This window comes from Taudactylus pleione, unplaced genomic scaffold, assembly GCF_031769625.1.
Source record: "Taudactylus pleione unplaced genomic scaffold, aTauple2 ptg000642l, whole genome shotgun sequence".
In the NCBI taxonomy this organism is placed as follows: Eukaryota; Metazoa; Chordata; class Amphibia; order Anura; family Myobatrachidae; genus Taudactylus; species Taudactylus pleione.
The window spans coordinates 5,571,427-5,593,461 of NW_028285044.1; the positions used below are offsets into that span (position 1 = coordinate 5,571,427).

Below are 22,035 nucleotides of genomic sequence, written 5' to 3' on the forward strand. Positions count from 1 at the left end.
ACTAGTCTCCAACAAAAATAAAAAATTATTTTCTGTGTTTATTTTCCGCACATATATATCAATATAACATAACTGGAGGACCAAACTTTCTCCGATAAAAATAAAATAGGGAAAGATCAAGAACCACTTTCTCCTAGTGCTGAAGCTGCTGCCACTAGTCAAAATAAAATAGGGAAAGATCAAGAACCACTTCCTCCTAGTGCTGAAGCTGCTTCCACTAGTCATGAAATAGACCAGTGTTGGCTGACCTTGACACTCCAGCTGTTATGGAACTACATAACCCAGCATGCACTGCTACAGTTTTGCTATTAGGGCATGCTAAAACTGTGGCAGGGCATGCTGGGATATATAGTTCCACAACAGCTGGAGTGTCAAGGTTAGCCAACACTGACATAGACGATAACATGCCATCAACGTAGTCTGCCAAGGCCGATGCCCAATGTCATACTAGAGGGCATATACAATCCCAAATTACAAAGTTCAGGAAAATTACCTTAAAAAAAACATTTAAATCATCTGAGGAGAAACGTAAACTTGCCAATATGCCATTTGCGACACGGAGTGGCAAGGAACGGCTAAAGTCTTTCCCTATGTTCATGACTAGTGGTTCAGCTTCACATGACAATGAAAGCCCTCATCCCGCTAAAAAAATCAAACGAGTTAAGCTGGCAAAAGCACAGCGAAGAACTGTGTGTTCTAAGAAGATATCACAAATTCCCAAGGAGAGTCCAAGTGTGGTGGCGGTTGCGATGCCTGACCTTCCCAGCACTGGATGGGAAGAGGTGGCTCTTTCCACCATTTCTGCAAGTGCTGAAAGGAGCACCCACAGTCCACTTGCTGATATGCAAATTGAAGATGTCACTGTTGAAGTACAACAGGATGAGGATACTGGTGTAGCTGGCGCTGAGGAGGAAGTTGGCGAGGAGGATTCTGATGGTGATGTGGTTTGTTTAAATCAGGCTCCAGGAGAGACAGTTGTTGTCTGTGGGATGAAGAAGCCCATCACGGTCATGCCTGGGCAGAAGACCAAACATTCCACCTCTTTGGTCTGGCAATATTTCTGTCCAAATCCGGACAACAACTGTCTTGCCATATGTACCATATGTAAAGGTGAAATAAGTAGGGGTAGGGACATTAACCACCTAGGAACATCCTCCCTTATACGTCACCTGCAGCGCGTTCATAAAAAGTTACTGTCAAGTTCAGAAACTTCGGCTAAGACCATAAGCAGTCCAGATACACTGAAATCCCTTTGTCCTGTTGTATCCAAGCGCCTGCAAACCATACCGTCAACTCCCTCCTCATCAATTTCCTCCTTAGTCAGGATCGGAAGTAGTCCTGCAGGCCATGTCATTGGCATGACTGACTCTCCTATCCGGGATTCCTCCGGAGGATAGTGCATTGCTACACCTACTGCTGCCGCTGCTGGGAGTCATTCATCATACCAGAGAGGAAGTAGGAACACCACTACTTTTACTAAACAATTGACCCTCCCACAGTCCTTAGCGAGGAGGATGAAGTACGACAGCAGTCATCCTGAAGCAAAACGTATAACTGAGGCCTTGACTGCTATGTTGGTGTTAGATGTGCATCCGGTATCCGCCATTAGTGCAGTGGGATTTAGACAATTGATGGAGGTAGTGTGTCCCCGGTTCCAAATCGCGTCTAGATTCCACTTCACTAGGCAGGTGATACTGAGACTGTACAGCAACGTCAGAAAAAGTTTCCTCAGTGTCCTTAAAAATGCGGTTGTACCCAATGTCCACTTAACCATGGACATGTGGACAAGTGGAACAGGGCAGACTAAGGACTATATGACTGTGACAGCCCACTGGGTAGATGTATCACCTTACGCAGCAACAACAGCAGCATCACCAGTAGCAGCATCTCAGAAACGCCAGCTGATTCCAAGGCAGTCTACGCTGTGTATCACCGGTTTCAGTAAGAGGCACACCGCCGACAACCTCTTAGAGAAACTGAGGGAAATCATCGCCCAGTGGCTTACCCCACTTAGACTCTCCTGGGGATTTGTGATATCTGACAACGCCACCAATATTGTGCGGGCATTACATCTGGGCAAATTCCAGCATGTCCCATGTTTTGCTCACACAATAAACTTTGTGGTGCAGAATTTTCTGAAAAGCGACAGAGGCGCAAAGGAGGGGGTATGCACCTGACTCAAGCGCAGTGGAGAATGATTTCCGTGTTGTGCAAGGTTCTCCAGCCTTTCGAACTTGCCACACGTGAAGTTAGTTCAGACACTGCCAGCTTGAGTCAGGTCATTACCCTCATCAGGCTTTTGCAGAAGCAGCTGGAGAAAGTGAAGGAGGAGCTAAGACGGAGCGATTCCGCTCGGCATGTGGGACTTGTGGATGAAGCCCTTCATTCGCTTTGCCTGGATTCCAGGGTGGTCAATCTGTTGAAATCAGACCACTACATTTTGGCCACCGTGCTCAATCCTAGGTTTAAAGCCTATGTGGTGTCTCTCTTTCCTGGCCGACACAAGCCTGCAGAGGTGCAAAGACCTGCTGGTGAAAACACTGTCAGCTGAAGCGGAACGTGACACGTCACCAGATCCTTCTTCATTTTCTCCCGCAACTGGAGGTGATGCAGGACAGGCAGGACCAAGTTTGGACATCTGGTCCGGACTGAAGGACCTGGCAACAATTTCTGACATGTCTACTGTCACTGCATATGATACTGTCACCATTGACAGAATAGTGGAGGATTACATCGGTGACAGCATCCAAATAGGCATGTCAGACAGTCCGTACCTGTACTGGCAGGAAAAAGAGGCAATTTGGAGGCCCCTGTACAAACTGGCTCTATTTTACCTGAGTTACCCCCCCCCTCCAGTGTGTCCTCCAAAGGAGTGTTTAGTGCAGCCGGGAACCTTGTCAGCGAAAGGCGTAGAAGGTTGCTTCCACAAAATGTGGACAAGATGATGTTCATAAAAATGAATTATCAACTCTTCCAGGGAGACCAGCCTCCAGAACTTACAGAGGGACCTGTGGTGGTGGATTCCAGCGGGGACGAATTAATACTCTGTGAGGATGAGGATGTACACAACACTGAAGAGGGTGAGGAATCGGTGGATGAGGAGGATGAGTACGACATCTTGCATCCGTAGAGCCAGTTTGTGCAGGGACAGATTAATTGCCAGCTTGTTTTGTGGGGGCCCAAACGAACCAATCATTTCAGCCACAGTCGTGTGGCAGACCCTGGCGCTGAAATGATTGGTTTGTCAAAGTGTGCATGTCCTGTTTATACAACATAAGGGTGGGTGGGAGGGCCCAAGGACAATTCCATCTTGCACCTCTTTTTTTTCTTTGCATTATGTACTGTTTGGGGCCTAGTTTTTCAAACTGCCATCCTGTCTGCCACTGCAGTGTCACTCCTAGATGGGCCACGTGTTTGTGCTGGCCACTTGTGTCGCTTAGCATAGTCATCCAGCTACCTCGGTGCAACCTTTTGGACATAAAACATTATTGTGAGGTGTGAGGTGTTCAGAATAGACTGGAAATGAGTGGAAATTAAGGTTATTGAGGTTAATAATAGCATAGGAGCAGAAAAACCCACAAATTCTGTGATTTTAGCTGTTTTTATGCTTTTTTAAAAAAAAATACAGATCCAAAACACAAAACCCAGAACCCAAAACACGGAAGAGTGGTTTTGGCAAAACCAATCCAGATCCAAAACACGAAGAAAGATCCAGATCCAAAACACAAAACACGAAAAGTGGCCGGTGCACATCCCTAATGTGTACCCACCTTAAGGAAGAATGCTTTTTTTTAAATCAAAACAAACAATAACAAACTTTTCTTGAGCTTATGACTCAGTTGGCTTTAACCAAGCCTAACATAAACCTAGAACACATCAAACTATTTTTAGAGCTTATATTTTCTTGATACATAGTCATCAAACTCAGCATAATCACCTACTAGAGCAATAGTGATTACTCTTAGGAGTACATTTACTAAAGTGAGAGTTTTTAGAAGTGGAGATGTTGCCCATAGCAACCAATCAGATTCTACTTAACATTTAAATAGCAGAAGATAATAGCTAGAATCTTATTGGTTGCTATGGGCAACATCTCCACTTCTAAAAACTCTCACTTTAGTGGTAACAGAGTATTCAGAAGAAGCGTAGAATGGGGAGGGGAGAAAGAGGAAATGTGTTCACCGCACTGACTCTGGGTAGATCTTTATAAATATGATGCAAAAAAGGTTTGCTATGGCCACCTCCAGTGGCGGGCTGGGCCGGGGGGCAGGGTGCCATGTGCACTGTGACACAGACTGCACCGCATGTGTAGCGCTGACCGGACGGAGTTCGGTCAGCGCTACACAAGTGACAAACACACAGCCGCCGGCTCCGGCAGCTGTGTGTTTGTTTTGATCAGCAGCCAATGAGAGTCTGTCAGACTCTCATTAGCTGCTGCTGCGCCCACTGCAGGAGCCGCTCCATCTTCCGGCTCCCGCAGTGGGCAATGGGAGAGGCGTCATGATGTCATATGTCGTCTCTCCCATAATGCCCAGGAAGGACAGACGGAGGAGCGGATGGCGACGGCGGGAGCGGGGATTCAGGTAAGTGGGTTTTTTTGTTTGTTTTTACTACGTTTGTCTACTGGGGGGTGAGGCTGGCACTACAAGGGGGGAGACCACTACTGGAGGCACTGCAAGGGTGGGACTACTACTAATGGGGGCAATACAAGGGGGGGACTACTACTACTGGGGGCACTACAAGGACGGAGGGACTACTGGTGGCACTACAAAGGGGGAACCACTACTGGACTGGGGGCACTACAAGAGGGAGGGACTACTAATGGGGGCACTACAAGAGGGAGACCACTACTGGGGGTACTACAAGGGGGAGATCACTACTGGGGGCACTACAGGTGGGGGCACTACAAGGGGGGACCACTACTGGGGATTATAACTGGGGGCACTTCAAGGGGGGGACTACTACTAGGGGCACTACAAGGGGAGGGGACAACTACTAGGGGCACTGCATAGGGGGGAGGGGACTACTGCTAGGGGCACTACATAGGGGGGAGGAGACTACCACTTGGGGCACTGCATCGAGGGACCACTGCAGGGGCTCTATAAAAAGGGCAATACTGGGGGTACTGCATAGGAGGGAGACTACAACTGGGGCCACTATTTAAGGGGTACTGCATAAGGGTTACCACTATTGGGGGCACTGCATGGGGTGTGGACTGCTACTGGGGGTACTATATAAGGAGCACTGCAGAGGGGGTACCACTAATGGGTTCACTATATAAGGGGCTTACTATTGGGGCACAAGGGGCACTGCACAGGGGGGACCACTACTGGGGGCACTGTATAAGGGGCACTGCATAGGGGGATCACTACTGGGGGCACTACTGGAGGCCTGCATAAGGCGATCCTCTCCTGGGGCACAGCATAAGGGCACCACGACGGGGCTGTTCCTAATCTTTAATTTTACTTTACATTAATCCCATATGGACCTGCCTACTCCCTGGAACACTTGAGGGGGGGGCGCCATAGCACACATGTTCTTCGGGCACCCTGGCAACACGCTACCCCTCTGCCAGGGTCGCCTGCATGCATTTGCCCCCCAGGCTAAAAGTTGCCAGCCAGCCCATGGCCACCTCTGATGCTAAATATGGTGTTGCATACACACTAATGGTACAGGGTGGTGGTGCTACTCAGAGTTATAATGTAGGGATAAGAAAAAAAGTGGGTATCAGTTCACAAGAAACTTTAACTTAGGAACTCTATAGGAGTGCACTCTAACAGCTAGAAGATTGTAAATAAAACATAACTTTTATTAATCTCTGCAAAAAAAAGATTTGTTGCTCCTATGTACATTGACCACATCACAGTGATAAATTTTCATATACACGTGTTTTATTATGAAAGGTTAAGTACATTATCCACTGCACACCTTCAATTATTTTTCTGAACTAATCTTATTTAATTTGTAACGGCTGACTAATTTTATGTGTCATATCTTCATTGATTTCTTTTTTCTATGTGGCTCTGATACCAACCTGAGGATTCTCTTATTGGCTGTCCGAGGCCTTATGGTATGACAACCAACAGCAGAAATTGGGGTTGATGACAGGAACCTCTTCTTATCTGCGTTTTCTCGGGACTACTGCACCAGCATATCTATCACTCCTCCTCCTCTACAATTGTGTATGAGACTGAGCAGCAGAGCCTGGTTGCAGAACCTTTAGTCCCTTCTGCTTCATACATCTTTGTAACCCTATTTCTATTACACTTGGTTGCTGGCGCATCATATTCCCTCACTAGGGAATAGAGACCAATCCTGATTACGATATCTCTGGAATATGATGACTTCCATCAGAGGCGATTGACCTTTTTCTTTTTGGTCCCCAACAATATTTCTAAGCACCTAATCTATACTTTCCCAGTGGCTCTCATACCAACCTAATAATTCACTCATTTGTTGTCCTATACCACAAGGTAAGACAACCAACAGTAGTAATTGGGGTTGATGACTAGGACCACTTGACTACCATTCTTAGGGGTTACCATATCAGTAGATCTCTCACTCCATTTCTTCCACTTTTTAGTGTGAAAGGAGCATCAGAGCCTAATATCGGATCTGTTACTTTTCTGTCTTATTCTCTCTATTACGACCCTAGCTAGGCAGTACCATACTAGGCTGTTACTATATAATTTTACTGAATACAACCTATTAACATCTTTCATCTGGTGTTTTTTTTACTATTGTTATACATGTGTAATGTGTATTGTCCATTATATGTTTTTTCCATATTTCGCCTACTCACTCTGGGTTATTATAACCAAGATCTCTGTACCCACTCTTTTCACTCCTTTTTGTTGGATATCTTGATATCTGTGTAAGTCTTTTTAAATAATTTTTTTTTACAGAGATTAATAAAAGTTATGTTTTATTTACAATCTTCTAGTTGTTAGAGTGCACTCCTATAGAGCTCCTAGGTTGAAGTTCCTTGTGAACTGAACCCCCTTTTTTCTTATTCAGAAGAAGCACAAACACATTATTAGAGGTTTGGATCCCCTAGCAGAATAATAACCTATAATGTCACTTCCATGGAGCTGGTGGCTCCCAGGAGAGAACCACTTGGCTGTGAAAGCTATCAAACATACACAATGTGAAGTCAAGTTGCAGAGCTCTGATAAGATGGGTAATGAGGAAGATAGTTGGCATTGATGGCGGAGAAGGTAGAATTGTGAGAAACGGAAACGAAGTTGATATGTTGGAGCATGTAGAATTGTGAGAGATGAAGCAAATGTTGATAACTAGACAAACACAACGAGATTTTTTATCCAAACTCAGAATACCTTAGGGATTGACTTTTAGGCAACTTCAAAAACAAATGTCATTTATTTAGCTTAAACACACAATACTTGAAAACTGGTAGATAGCCAAATCCAAACACAGTGTGAACAATGGGCCTGATTCAGACCCGCTCGCGAGCGCACAGCTCTCGCAAGCCTGTCGATGGTCCCCCACTGCGCATGCACACGCCAGAGCCGGCTCCAGTGTGTGCATGCGCGAGCCCCAGCGAGCGACAGCAGCTCCGTCGCTCCTGGGCTCACTACAAGACGGGGCGGCTGTTGATGTCGATTGACAGCTCGCCCCGTTTTGTAGGCGGGAGGGGGGTGGCTGTGCAAACGGAGGCGTTCCCAAAGGAACGCCTTCCATTTGGGGGCGGCCCTACTGACATCACCAGTGATGTCAGTAGTGTGCTTCTGTCTCTTTTAGAGCCGGAAGCTCACTGGGGCTTGGGGCAGACGAGACCCTACAGCAAGGGTCTCGTTGTAAGCCCGATGGTCGCGATGGTCGAGACCATCGCGACCATCACCTGGCCGATCACAAAAGCTGTGGGTGGTCACCCACAGCTTAGCGAGTGGCTAGGAGGCCGGCTACAATAAAAAAAACTGCCCTGATTCAGAGCGAGCGCTCTGAGAGAACGTCCGGCTCTGAATCAGGGCCAATATTTCTAGAGAAACTGACCTGAGCAGGTACGGAGTAGTTGCATCAGTTTTTTCCTTGGAGAGAACGCTGTCCATCTCCATATTCTGCTAGCTAGGCAGCAGTCACCCCACCTATGACAGGCACCCACTTGTGTCTTGATCTGTTCATTGTAGTATGCAAAAAGATGTTCCCCACAATCAACTACTCCTCCAGCATGGAACCTAACAGTAACCAATAGAAACCAAAGTCTATAGCCAGTCTTGCCAAAATAGCACCCCTAACCAGACTCAGAATTTTTCTTTTATCACCCAGTGAAAAGATTCCAGCTCTCAGGGCCTGATTGGATTATCACCAGCAAGTCTATGATGAACATGCTAACAATAGGTAGCCACTTAGTACACGGTAGCACACAAATATCCAGAAGTCTTGGGTGTATGTGTATTAGATAATTGGTGAATGACTGCTTCACTGTGCGTAGCAGACCTCACTGCACAGTAGCCCTCACAGCACATCATAACATTCCCTTCAAACAGGGGCTGGCTGGCAACTTTTAGCCTGGGGGGGGCAAATGCATGCAGGCGGCCCTGGCAGAGGAGTAGCGTGTAGCCAGGGTGTCTGGAGCACGTGCGTGCTATGGCACCCCCCCTCTCAAGTGTTCCAGGGAGGAGGCAGGTCCATATGGGATTAATGTAAAGTAAAAATAAAGATTAGGGGCAGCCCCCTGTAGTGTTGCCCATATGCAGTGCCCTCCTGTGCCTCAGGAGAGGACCCCCTTATGCAGGCCTCCAGTAGTGCTCCCAGTAGTGATCCCCCCATGCAGTGCCCCTTATACAGTGCCCCCAGTAGTGGTCCCTCCTGTGCAGTGCCGCTTGTGCCCCCAGTAGTAAGCCCCTTATATAGTGCCCCCAGTAGTGGTACCCCCTATGCAGTGCCCCCAGTAGCAGTCCACCCCCATGCAGTGCCCCCAATAGTGGTAACCCTTATGCAGTGCCCCTTATATAGTGGCCCCAGTTGTAGTCTCCCCCATATGCAGTACCCCCTGTATTTCCCTTTATATAGAGCCCCCAGCAGTGGTTCCCCGATGCAGTGCCCCCAGTGGTAGTCCCCTCCCCTCTATACAGTACCCCTAGTAGTAGTCCCCTCCCCCTATGCAGTGCCCCTAGCCCCTAGTAGTAGTCCCCTCCCCTTGTACTGCCCCTAGTAGTAGTCCCCCCTTTGTAGTGTCCCTAGTAGTAGTAGTCCCCCCTTGTAGTGCCCCCAGTAGTAGTAGTCCCCCCCTTGTAGTGCCCCCAGTAGTAGTAGTCCCCCCCTTGTAGTTACCCCAGTAGTGATCTCCCCCTTGTAGTGCCCCCAATAGTAGTCCCACACTCTGTAGTGCCCCCAATAGTGGTCTCACCTCTTGTAGGGCCCCCAGTAGTGGTTTCCCCCCTTGTGGTGCCCACCCCCAGTAGACACACGTAATAAAAAAATAAAATAAACACTTACCTGAATCCCCGCTCCTGCCGCCGCCATCCGCTCCTCCGTCTGTCCTCCCAGGCCGGCACGTTCTTCATTATGGGAGAGACGTCATGACGTCATGATCTCTCCCATTACCCACTGCAGGAGCCGGAAAATGGAGTGGCTCCGGCAGTGGGCACAGCAACAGTCAATGAGAGTCTGACAGACTCTCATTGGCTGCTACTTAAAACAAACACACAGCTGCCGGCGTCAGCGGCTGTGTGTTTGTCAGTCACTGTGTAGCGCTGACCGAACTCCGTCTGGTCAGCGCTACACACACGGTGCAGGCAGCTGTGTCACAGAGACACAGACTGCCCGCGGCACGCTTGGCGCTGCGGGCCGGGGGGCACATGGCACCCTGCCCCCCGGCCCAGCCCGCCTCTGCCCTCAAATCCCCTCCTCACAGTTGCCCTCTACAATTACAGCTCCTCTCTCCCAACACAGCTCATCTCTCCCAACACAGCTTCCCTCTCCCAACACAGCTCCCCTCTCCATCTCCCAACACAGCTACCCCCTCCAATCACAGCTCATCTCTTCCTTCACAGCTCCTCGTTCCCAACACACCTCCCCTCTCCCATTACAGCTCCTCTCTCCCATCACAGCTCCTCTCTCCCATCACAGCACCTTTCTCCCAATGCAACTCCCCTCTCTCAACACAGCTTCTCTCACTCAACACAGATCCCCTCTCCCAATGCAACTCCCCTCTAAGTCTCCCAACACAGCTCCTACTGTATCTCCCATGACTGCTCCCCTCTCCGATCACCCCTCTCCCAACACAGCTCCTCTCTCCCATCACAGCTTCCCTCTCCCAACACAGCTCCCCTCTCCATCTCCCAACACAGCTGCCCCCTACAATCACAGCTCCTCGTTCCCAACACACCTCCCCTCTCCCATTACTACTCCTCTCTCCCATCACAGCTCCCCTCTCCCATCACAGCTCCCCTCTCTCAACACTGCTCCCCTCTCTCAACGCAAACCCTCTCTCCATCTCCCAACACTGCTCCCATCACCCCACTCCCAACACAGCTCTGCTCTCCCATCACAGATCCCCTCTCCCAATACAGATCCCTTCTCCCAATGCAACTCCCCTCTCCATCTTCCAACACAGCTACCCTCTCCCATTACAGCTCCTCTCTCCCATCACAGCTCCTCTCTCCCATCACATCTCCTCTCTCCCATTACAGCTCCTCTCTCCCATCACAGCTCCTCTCTCCCATCACAGCTCCTCTCTCCCATTACAGCTGCTCTCTCCCATCACAGCTCCTCTCTCCCATCACATCTCCTCTCTCCCATTACAGCTCCTCTCTCCCAACGCAGCACCTCTCTTCCATCTCAGCTCCACTCTCCCATCACAGCAGCTCCCCTCTCCCAACACAGCAACCTCTCCTCTCCCAAAGCAGCTCCCCTCTCCCATCACAGCTCCCCTCTCCCATCACAACTACTCTCTCCCAACACTGCAGCTCCCCTCTGCAAAGAAAGCAGTTCCCCTCTCTCAACACAGCAGCTCCCCTCTCCAAACACAGAAGCTCCCCTCTCCCATCACAGCTCTCATCACAGCTCCTCTCTCCCATCACAGCTCCTCTCTCCTAACACATGTCCCTTCTCCCAATGCCGCCCCCTCTCGCATCGCATCTCCATCACAGCTCCTCTCTTCCATCACAGCTCCTCTCTCCCAACACAGCTCTGCTCTCCCAACCCAGTTACCCTTTCCCAAAGCAGCTCCAATTTCCCAACACAGCAGCTACCCTCTCCAAACACAGCTCCCTTCTCCCATTGCAGACTCCATTACAGCTCCTCTCCCATTTTCCTCTCTCCAAACACAGCTCCCCTCCCAGAGCAGCTCCTCTTTCCCAACACAGCAGATCCCATCTCCTACCTCAGCTCCCATTACAGCTCTTCTCTCTCATCACAGCCCCTTTCTCACAACACAGCAGCTCCCCTCTCCCATTGCAGCTTCCATTACAGCTCCTCTCTCCCATCACAGCTCCTCTCTCCCAACACAGCTCCCCTCTCCCAATGCAGCTCTCCTCTCCCAACACAGATCCCCTATTCTATAACAGCTCCCCTTTCCCAACTCAGCTCTATCCCATCACAGCTCCCCTCTCCCATTGCAGCTTCCATTACAGCTCCTCTCTCCCATCACAGCTCCTCTCTTCCATCGCAGCACCTCTCTCCCAACACAGCTCCCCTCTCCCAATGCAGCTCCCCTCTCTCATCACAGATCCCCTATTCTATAACTCCTATAATTCTATATAGCTCCTCTTTCCCAACTCAGCTCTATCCCATCACAGCTCCTTTCTCCTAAAACAGCTCATCTCTCTCATCACAGTTCCTCTCTCCCAACACAGCTCCGTTCTCCCATCACAGCTCCTCATTCCCAACAGAGCAGCTACCCTCTTCCAATGCAGATCCCCTCTCCCATAACAGCTCATCTCTCCCAACACAGCTTCCCTTTCCCAACTCAGCTCCCCTCTCCCAACGCAGTTCCCCTCTCCCATCATCCCTCTCCCAGCACAGCTTCTCTCTCCCATCACAGCTTCCTTCTCCCAACACAGCTCCTCTCTCCCATCACAGCTCCTCTCCCATCACAGCTCCCCTCTCCCATCATAACTCCCCTCTCCCAACGCAGCTCCCCTCTACCAATGCAGCTCCACTCTCCCAATGCAGCTCCCCTCTCCCACCACAACTCCTCTCATCTACCACAACTCCCCTCTCTCACCACAGCTCACATCACAGCTCCTCTCTCCCAACACAGCAGCTCCCCTTTCCCAATGCAGCTCCCCTTTCCCATTGCAGCTTCCATTACAGCTCCTCTCTCCCATCACAGCTCCTCTCTCCCAACACAGCTCCTTTCTCCCAACACAGCTCCCCTCTCCCAATGCAGCTCCCACTCCTATCACAGCTCCTCACTCCCAACACAGCAGATCTCCTCTCCTAACATAGCTTCCCACTCCCACCACAGCTCCCCTCTCCCAATGCAGATCCCTTCTTCCATTACAGCTCCACTCCCCCATCACCTCTTTTCTCCCAACACAGCTCCTTTTCCCAACGCAGCTCCCCTCTTTCAACGCAGTTCCCCTCTCCCATCATCCCACTCCCAAAAAAGCCCCTCTCTCCCATCACAGCTCCTCCCTCCCATCACACCTTCTCTCTTCCAATGCAGTTCCCCTCTCCCATCACAGCTCCTCTCTCCCAATACAGCTCCCCTCTCCCACCACAGCTCCCCCTCACCACATCTCCCCTCTCCCAATGCAGCTCCCCTCTCCCACCACAGCTCCCCTCTCCCCTCACAGCTCCCCCCTCACATCACAGCTCCTATCTTCCAACACAGCAGCTCCCCTCCCCCAATGCAGCTCCCCTTTCCCATCACAGCTTCCATTACGGCTCCTCTCTCTCTTCACACCTCCCCTCTCCCAAAGCAGCTCCCCTCTCCCATTGAAGCTTTTATCGCAGCTCTTCTCTCCCATCACAGCTTTTCTATCCCAACGCAGCTCCCCTCTCCCATCACAGCTCTTATCTCCCAACACAGCAGCTCCCCTAACCCATCACATCTTATCTCTCCTATCACAGCTCCTCTCTCCCATCACAGCTCCTCTCACCCAACACAGCAGCTACCTTCTCCCAACATAGCTCCCTTATCCATCACAGCTTCCGTTACAGCTCCACTCTCCCAGCACAGCTCCTCTCTACCAACACAGCTCCCCTTTCCCAATGCAGTTTCCCTCTCCCATCATCCCCCTCCCAACAGAGCTCCCCTCTCCCAATGCAGCTCTCCTCTCTGTCTCCCAACACAGCTCTTATCTCCCAACACATAAGCTCCCTTAACCCATCACAGCTTCTCTCTCCTATAACAGCTCCTCTCTCCCATCACAGCTCCTCTCTCCCAGCAGCTCCCCTCACCCAATTCAGCTCCCCTCTCCCATCATAGTGCCCATCACAACCCCTCTCTCCCAACACAGCAGCTCCCCTCTCCCAACACAGCTCCCCTCTCCCATTACAGCTCCTCTCTCCCATCACAGCTCCTCATTCCCAACACAGCTCCCCTCTCCCATCACAGCTCCTCTCTCCAAACACAGCTCCACTCTCCCATCACAGCTACTCTCTCCCATAACTACAGCCTTTTCTTATCACATCCCTTCCCATCACAGCACTGGTCACCTCTCCCCACCTCACAGAACTGGTCCCCTCTCCCAATCTCACAGCACTTATTTACTATAGGGCTGGAACTGGGAGCCTGGCCTGCCGAGGTGCACCAGTCGCCACCACAGCGATCTCCTCTTAATAATAATACTAATAATAAGGACACTTTGAGTCCATTGGAAGAACTTTTACTTTAATGGTTCTGGTTGACTTGCAATTCAGCTGGTTTCTATAAATGTTATTCTATTGTATAGAGGGCCTGATTCAGCAAGGAATGCAGTTGCCAATACGCACGCAATCAGCTGATTGTTGTGTACTGCGCATGCAAATGCAATCGCAGTGCGTGAATTAGCTATTGTGATCGGGACTGCGATCACAGAGGCTATGCAGAGCCATCACAGAGTGATTGACAGGAAGTGCCCTTTGCGGGTACTACTGGGGGGTGGTCGGCCGAACACAGGCATGCCAGTGCGTTTGAACGCCGTTGTAGGGGCATACGCATAAATTATCCACTGCGATGTCCTACGCAGCTTGAGGCCTGATAGTGTGCATGGATGTTAGCAATGTCTGAGTAAGGTCAGGGCTTGTGCAAGTGTGTGTGAGACTGCGATGGTACTCGATTGTACAGATGTTTTCGCAGTCTTCCTAAACATTACGGATGTGTGCAAGGTAAAGTGGGCGTCCTTTACCAGCGATCACAATGGATTAGCATACTATCGCAGTGGAACTGCGTGCGTAATCGCTATTGCATGAGCAGTTGCGTTCTATAGTGAATCAAGCCCAGAGTTTCTACCATTCATTTTTATAGCCTTATCATTTCAATGGGGACATGAAAACCCCAATGAATAGGAAATGCTCTGCACTGCTTGTGTTCTGAACAAATTCACAAAAGTATAGTTATTTTTTTATTAGGCAGTTATTCATTTTCAAGGCACAGTTTTTTCCCATTGACAATAATTATTTTATTATTTACCTTTCTCTACCATCCTTTCTGCTCTCCACAGACTGTACATTATAGATTATTCTTCAGAAAACATAATACATACATTGTGAAAGTGGAATAGGTACGTACACCATGTTCAACACAGAATCTGTCAATTCATTGAAAGTTGCCAGCGACATACAGATTCATTTTTCCGTGATGTTTATTTTCCCTGTCTAAATGAGGTTCCCATCCCCATGGGGTATTTACCACTTGCTTTTTTTATATAGCATAGCCATTATTTGCCGCTAATCTCTGAACTGTACAAAGCCATTCTGGAATGGATCAGTATACCAGGTTTATAGACTTTCATGATGTGTACAGAAATCATATTTAAATTCATTACAAATTGCATCCCATTATATAATAATAAAGCTCATTTAAAATACATGGCCACAATGCAGAAATCACACTTGGCTATGCAGTATGCCAGATGCTTTATATAAAATAAATAATAATAATTGAATCATGATACTAAAATTATCTGACAAAAAAGACATCTGTCAATTGTTAGTGGCTTTATTTTGTTGTTGTATGATATGTTGTGTTATATATAATGTGATATAGATAGATAGATAGATAGATAGATAGATAGATAGATAGATAGATAGATAGATAGATAGATAGATAGATAGATAGATTAAATGTATGTTTATCATATATAATATTTTTCTCAGATGTTGTAGGTATACTGAGCCATATTTACTTACAAGCAGAGCAGTGAGGGGTTAAAACAAGCAGTGCTAGCTCACTAAGGGAATAAAAATGTAGAGGGGGAGGGAGATATGACGTCTAGCCCTCTCCTCCCTTTCTAAGTCAGAGACCAAGCAACGGCTGAGCACTGGAGAGAGAGCAGAATTTGATCTGGGAGCTGCACAAGGTTCTATCCATCTGATCAAGCACTCTGCAGCCAGGAGAATAACGTCTTCTGTAGCAAAGCAACTCCTCCAACTCAAGGACTCTGAATCTCTTTTCTTTATTGGAGTGTCCCACTGTAGCTGTCACCCTGAAGTTTCTAGCTGTTTTACTGGTGGCAGGAATGCTTGCATTCCTTGGTGCCATCATATGCATTATAGCCAGTGTCCACCCAGGATCCAAGGCACCTGTCCTTGGTGCTGAAAATGAGTCGGCTCCTGCTACTCCAGTGGAGAAGAGCTTAGGAGCTCTCCACGGTGTTAAGACGCTGTATGGATCAAAGGATGCGTTTCTGGAGCTTCCTGGATCCAAGAGCCAGGCTCCTCCAAGCTTCAGCAGGCTCTTGTGCACACCTCTGGCCATGGAGTGCCCATCTGATGTGCAGAGAGATTCCCCACAGGCTGCGGGAGAAGAGATGCTCTCTTTGCAGAACACAGCAGAACAGCTGAGGCAGACTGTGCTGCAGCAGAAGAAGCAGATTCTCACCGATCAGGAGGCCATCAGGGAGCTGACCGGAAAGCTCAGTCGCTGCGAGAACGGGCTTGATAAGGGTTACCAGGAAGGAGCTGACGTATGGGGACCCAAAGAAGGAGCCATGGGAGATCTGCCTCTGGATTCCCCACAAGCTGTGCAGGAACTGGAGGAGGCGGTCAGGACACTGAAAGATCGTATTGAAAAGATTGAGGTGAGCAGGAACCCACATGGGTCCCATTTAGGGCTAATAATACAGACGTGAGCTATAGGGTGACTCTTGAGACTTAGGTGGAGATTTAAATATAAATATTAGGTTTAATTAAGTGGGCTTGCTTAGATGCAATTTGATTCACAGTTGATTAGAAGAAGAGCTGAGAGACAATTGTCTATGTTTTGTACATGTTTACAATACATGTCTAATATAATTAAATATAAAATCTAAATGTTTGAAATGTAATACGCAGTATTGTACTAGTGTATGAAGTTATTTATATTAGACACATACAGTGTTACAGACATTTATATGAGTACATCCCTCTATTATAATTAAATATTAATTTAGACAGTGATGTGCATTGTGAATGTTATCTAATAATATTAATAATAATAATAATATTTAATAATAATAATGTAATGTATTGGAAAAGTTTTTTTACATGTAAAATTTTCACCAAAACAGTTCTATAAAATTTCCCAAAGTGAATTCATATTAAACCCCTGCATATTTAAGCAACCGATCCTACTACACATTAGAGATACAATGTAGTGAGCATAGTGTATTGTATGTTTGTTTGCTGTTTATGAATTGTATTATTCTGCTTTACATGATCACAGTTCATGAAATGGGACATAAGGTCTTCACCCAACACCATTTTTTTCTAGTGTTCTCAGCTCTCCCTATTTTCTGATTTGCCAGACTTGTGCAGTAACTTAGTAAATTGATACATATGGTTATTTCGCTTATTACAGTTATGGATTATAATTATATGATTTGGTAAGGCACAATAAGGAAAATAAGTCTTAAAGTGATATTATTTACACTGGCCAATAGGACACAATGAAGTATATGTAATGGGTTCTTCTATTAACAATGTCAGTATTCAAGTGAGACAATATAGATGATGATGACAGCAAATCCAGTCATCTTTATTGTGCTTTCAAATGCTATTAGTAGATATATTAATATTAAACATTTATATTATTATTTCAATTTGCCTTCCTGTGTATTAATACCTTAACCCAGAAGACTGAATAAACCTACAGTGAACAGACACAAAGAACAATTTGCACACAGGCAACCAAGTAAATAAGTGTGTTACTGTAGACAGATGCAACAGGTAGACTTTGAAGGTAATATATTATCCACATATTTCATTTTCTGGGGACCGCCACATAATATATATAGACACTGTGACATGCTCAGGACTATATACACCAGGAACTATTAATTACAGACTTGCCAGATGGATCACAATGTAAGAACTGGCAGCATTTATAAGTAAGGTCTCCCTAACGTCTAAGATGTACTATTTACATGCTTTATATACATTACTTTATGTAAATTTTACAAGGGTAATATAACAAATAATTTATTATCTTTTTTTATCATCCTCATTTAATATCTGCCCTTTTATGTTATGGTTTAGGTTTTCATGTAAGCAGACATAAAATAGATTTTCTTTGTATGATTATTATCTGGTGGGGTCCTGGTTTTGTGTCAGTTCCAAGCTAGTGTTGTCTGGTGTATGTAAGTACATTATGCATGAATCAATATAATGAATTCCACATCTCATTTCCGGCCTCCCTCCAGCACGCTCTCTATGCTGTCTCATTAGCACTTCTTCTCAATCTTTATTCTCCTAAGGAGGTACTTCCTCTTTCAAAGGAACACAATCTTCTTTCCATTCCAACCAGGAGAATCAATTGAGTAAAATGATGCAGAGCATTTTCATTCTAATATACAGCACCTCTACCCCGAGGTAAAGAAACAGCAGGGTTGCAGGAGCAGCATTCTCTACTATATGAACACAAACTGGAGAGATTGTGAAGTGTGAAATGAGAGATTGCATGTAGAGGATTTCCTGCTAATGCTGGTCAGGTCTTGTTTCTCAACACATTGCTTCACCATTGTCCTGTATATGGGTGAAAATTACTAAGTATTCTGGGATCAACCAATTTCAATCAACATCTAGTTGCAATCAATCAGATTTGTACTATCTGGTTGAAAAATGTGATATACCATCAATTTGCATATTTGTGTGGTCATTGGTTAACCACACTGCTTGCACACCACATGATACAGTTTAATCACATGATCTCCGAACGAGTCTGAGTCATATGGTCATCAACATGTCTGGTCAGATTGGTGAAACTCGCCATTTGACCATCAGAGGCTAGGTTATGGGAAGACAAATATTAAATGATTGGATGCATTATTACAAGGCATCGGGTAGGTCAACATTGTGAGTGAATCACAAAATTGGATAGTTCAGATGAGCTGGGCACGCGATCCCGGCACTAATAATGCCGGCGGTCAGAATCCCGGCAGCGAAGGTTGGAAATCCCGACGCATACAAGTAAGTATTGTAACCCTACTCCTAACCCTACCCCTAACCCTAAGCCACCTTTCCCGTAGCCAAACCCTAATCCACACTTCTTGCAGCCTAACCCTAACTCTCCCCCTAGTGCCTAACCCTGACTCCTAACCCTAATACTCACTGTTGGGATTGCAGTCGGCAGGATTCTAGAGCCGGGATTCTGAACGTCAGCATTGTGTGCGCCGGGATGCCGACTATATCCCGTTTAGATGATAGTAGCATATAAAATAGAGAAAGTAAATGAAAATTTTATTTTAAATTTAATGTTTTTTGTGATAGGATTATATGGCAACTTTGACTATAAAGTCACATTGATTTTATTTGGTGAACAGATGCAACTTTTTTATTATTATTATTATTATTATTATTATTTTCAGCTACTATTCAAGACCCATTAAAAAGCACAGAAAACATGTTGTGCGCAGTCACCTACATAAAGGCAGTATACTGTATTACTATACATTAAAAAATGAAAGACTACCTCTTCTAGAAAATAAAATTCCAAGGCCTTGACCATAAGGGTAATTTAAATGAAATATGACTTAAGTGCCATTAATCAGTGTTTGGTTACACTATGGGATAGTGTATTTAACTTCTTAATTTCTAGCTTAAAAATGGGTTTTCATTGATATACATGTAAACCTCAGGAGAATGGGTGTATGCGACTTGTTTCTGCTTTAGCTGTGCCCTAACATTTTATTTTCACTTCCTATAAAACATTGCATGGACCTAATTCAATAGTTTCTGACATAAGGTCTCACCGCGTCAGTTTCCTTATTAATGTAGTGCCGTACCTTTTTGGCAGATGTTGCAGTTGTATGTGAAGAGCATTTTGCTTGCGGCAAGATCTCTCTTTGGAAAGAAGTTGATATTTCAGCCCATGAAAAAAGCTTGACTGTGACACAATATGGTTCCTCATTCGATATGTGTTTTACTTTTTAATCAAGAAAACCTTTAAATATTTCCTAGCATTGAAAGATGTTTCCTCTTTAACACAAACCTTGACTTAAACTAGTGGTTTTCAACTCCAGTTCTCAAGTACCCCCAACAGGTCATGTTTTCAGGATTTCTGCCTGTGGAATAAGGTGGGATAAATATTGAGCAAGCAAAATATACACACTTACCTATGCAAGGTTAAATAAATCCTGAAAACATGATTTGTTGGGGGTATTTGAGGATTGATGTTGGATTGGAAACTAATCATTTAAAGGGAGTAGCATGCATACAGTTCATTCTTTCCTAAATCTCTTTTTTGTGTGTAATGTGATGGGAAATAACTATTCTCTTAGGGGTATATTTACTAAAGTGCAGGTTTTTAGAAGTGGAGATGTTGCCCATAGCAAACAATCCGATTCTAGCTATTATCTTCTAGAAGGTGCTATTTAAATGTTAAGTAGAATCTGATTGGTTGCTTTGAGCAACACCTTCACTTCCAAAAACCCACACTTTAGTAAATAAATATACACCATAATATCCATCAAGTCCATTCAGTCCACTTTCCAATACAAATGTTTCAGTTGTTTACAATACATTTCTATGGCTGCATCCCACTCTTCCATTCAACTAATGAAGTACTTATGTCAGGGGCCGCCAAGAAATTGTCCAGACCCTGGTGCTAGAGAGTTGCTTGGCCAAGCATAAGAGCATGGTCACACCCTATTTGAGTAATTGGGCCCCAGGAAGAAACATCGTGCTGTATGTCATCTTGGGGGATGAATATACCTCAGTGAGATACCCCTCCCCATCCCAGTTTGCCTAGTCAAGAGTTTCTTAACTCTGGTCTTCAAGTCACAGCTGGCATACAGCCGCGCCATTTCCCCAGCGATCTGCGCATGCGCAGTAGACTCTGAGCACACCCTAGTGCCCAGAGTCTGCTGACGCTGTGGTGGCCGGCCAGCCGCGTCAGTCAGCGGTTGGACGCAACCGCACCCGTGTCTTTTACCGGTCGTACGTCTGCAACTTTATGCAAATGCCACCACAAAGCCCTTTCCTGGTGTACATCTGTGCATCCGAATGTGCAAGGAAGGACTGAGACATCCATTTTCTGTAAACGTCGCTTGGTGTATCTTTGAATTAAACTTGCACTAGCCCTATGTTAGGTACAGATCTCCTAAATGAGCAATTAAGCATCTGTGTACACAAACACTTCAGCAACACATTCGCGTCACTCTCACAACGCACTCACAAGATGGGCCATCACCGTGCATCTGAATAGCCACCTACCAGAAACACCTGATACATTTTCAGTGTACTTCTCTGTGCGTGCATCTGAAATCGTAACTGCAACTCTGTACGGACACAGGGCCTGATCAGCATGGATCGCTATTCTGCTAATACACGCACATAATTGCATTCACATTGCGATCGCAGCCTAACATATGGACACCCACTTCTCCTTACACCAGTATACTTTAGCAACATCGCAAATTAATCTGTAACATTGAGTAACAACATTGGACCCATATGCACAGTTAAGGCAGGTCAGACCTCATTCAGGAACTGCTAACTTGAGCGCACGCTATGAGGCCTCAGGCTGTGTATGGTATCGCAGTGGCTAATTTATGCATGCCCCTGCAACGCTGTTGAAACGCACTGGCACACATGCGTTCACCCAACCACCACCCATTACCACCCACAAATAGCACTTCCTGTCAATCACTCTGTGATGGGTCTGTGTCGCCGCTGCAATTGGAACTGCGATCGCAGTGGCGACACAGACCCATCACAGAGTGATTGACAGGAAGTGATGTTTGTGGTTGGTAACGGGGGTGGTCGGGTGAATACAGGCATGCCAGTGCGTTTCAACGGCTGGTTCATGCACGCGCACTTCGAGGCGTACGCATGCGCAGTGCAAAACAACTGGCCGACTGCGTGCGCATTAGCAACTGCGATCCAAGCTGAATCAGGCCTACAATCAGGACACATGCTCGGTGCAACAGTAAGAGAAAAAATGCTCAACTTCGTGAACATGTGTATTGGGTGAGACTCAGAATCAGGCCGAAGGTGTGATCTCAGCAGTACAGGGGTTAAAGGTCTTCCTACCAGCAGTACAGGGGTTAAATGAATATACTGAATCATTATACAGTATTACAATGCATATTGATAGCTGCTCAATCACCTTAGTAATTTCACTCAGGTGCATGAAAGGGAGGGGTTAGTCTATACAAGAAATAGCAAAGGTTATCCCCCAGCACTTGGAATGATATCTAGTCCAGTGGCGGAACTGTGGGAGACAATGGAGTCAGCTGCCGCCGGGCACCAGCCCTGAAGGGGGCACCTCCGCTCTGCTTCTCTATTGTCCCCAGTTCCGTGTCCTCCTGCTTGTAGTGCTGTGACAGGTGCCGCTGAGCTAAATGCTGATCATGAATCTGTCGGGCCGGTTGACACTGCCTGTCAGCCCAGGCAGATTCATGAATCTGTAGTACCAGGGCCGGCTGCTGTGCTTCCAGTATTTGC

General features: G+C 46.7%; 1 protein-coding gene across 1 annotated transcript in view; it reads left to right on the forward strand.

Moving 5' to 3' along the window:
* The first annotated feature begins 15,425 nt into the window (after nucleotides 1-15,425).
* The window catches only part of NPTXR (neuronal pentraxin receptor), a 58,008-nt gene continuing 51,398 nt past the window's right edge, over nucleotides 15,426-22,035 (forward strand). The window contains exon 1 of the mRNA XM_088455069.1: nucleotides 15,426-16,193. Within this exon, the coding sequence (XP_088311195.1) occupies nucleotides 15,633-16,193 (561 nt within the window). The 5' untranslated portion in view covers nucleotides 15,426-15,632. The remainder of the gene's footprint in view (nucleotides 16,194-22,035) is intronic.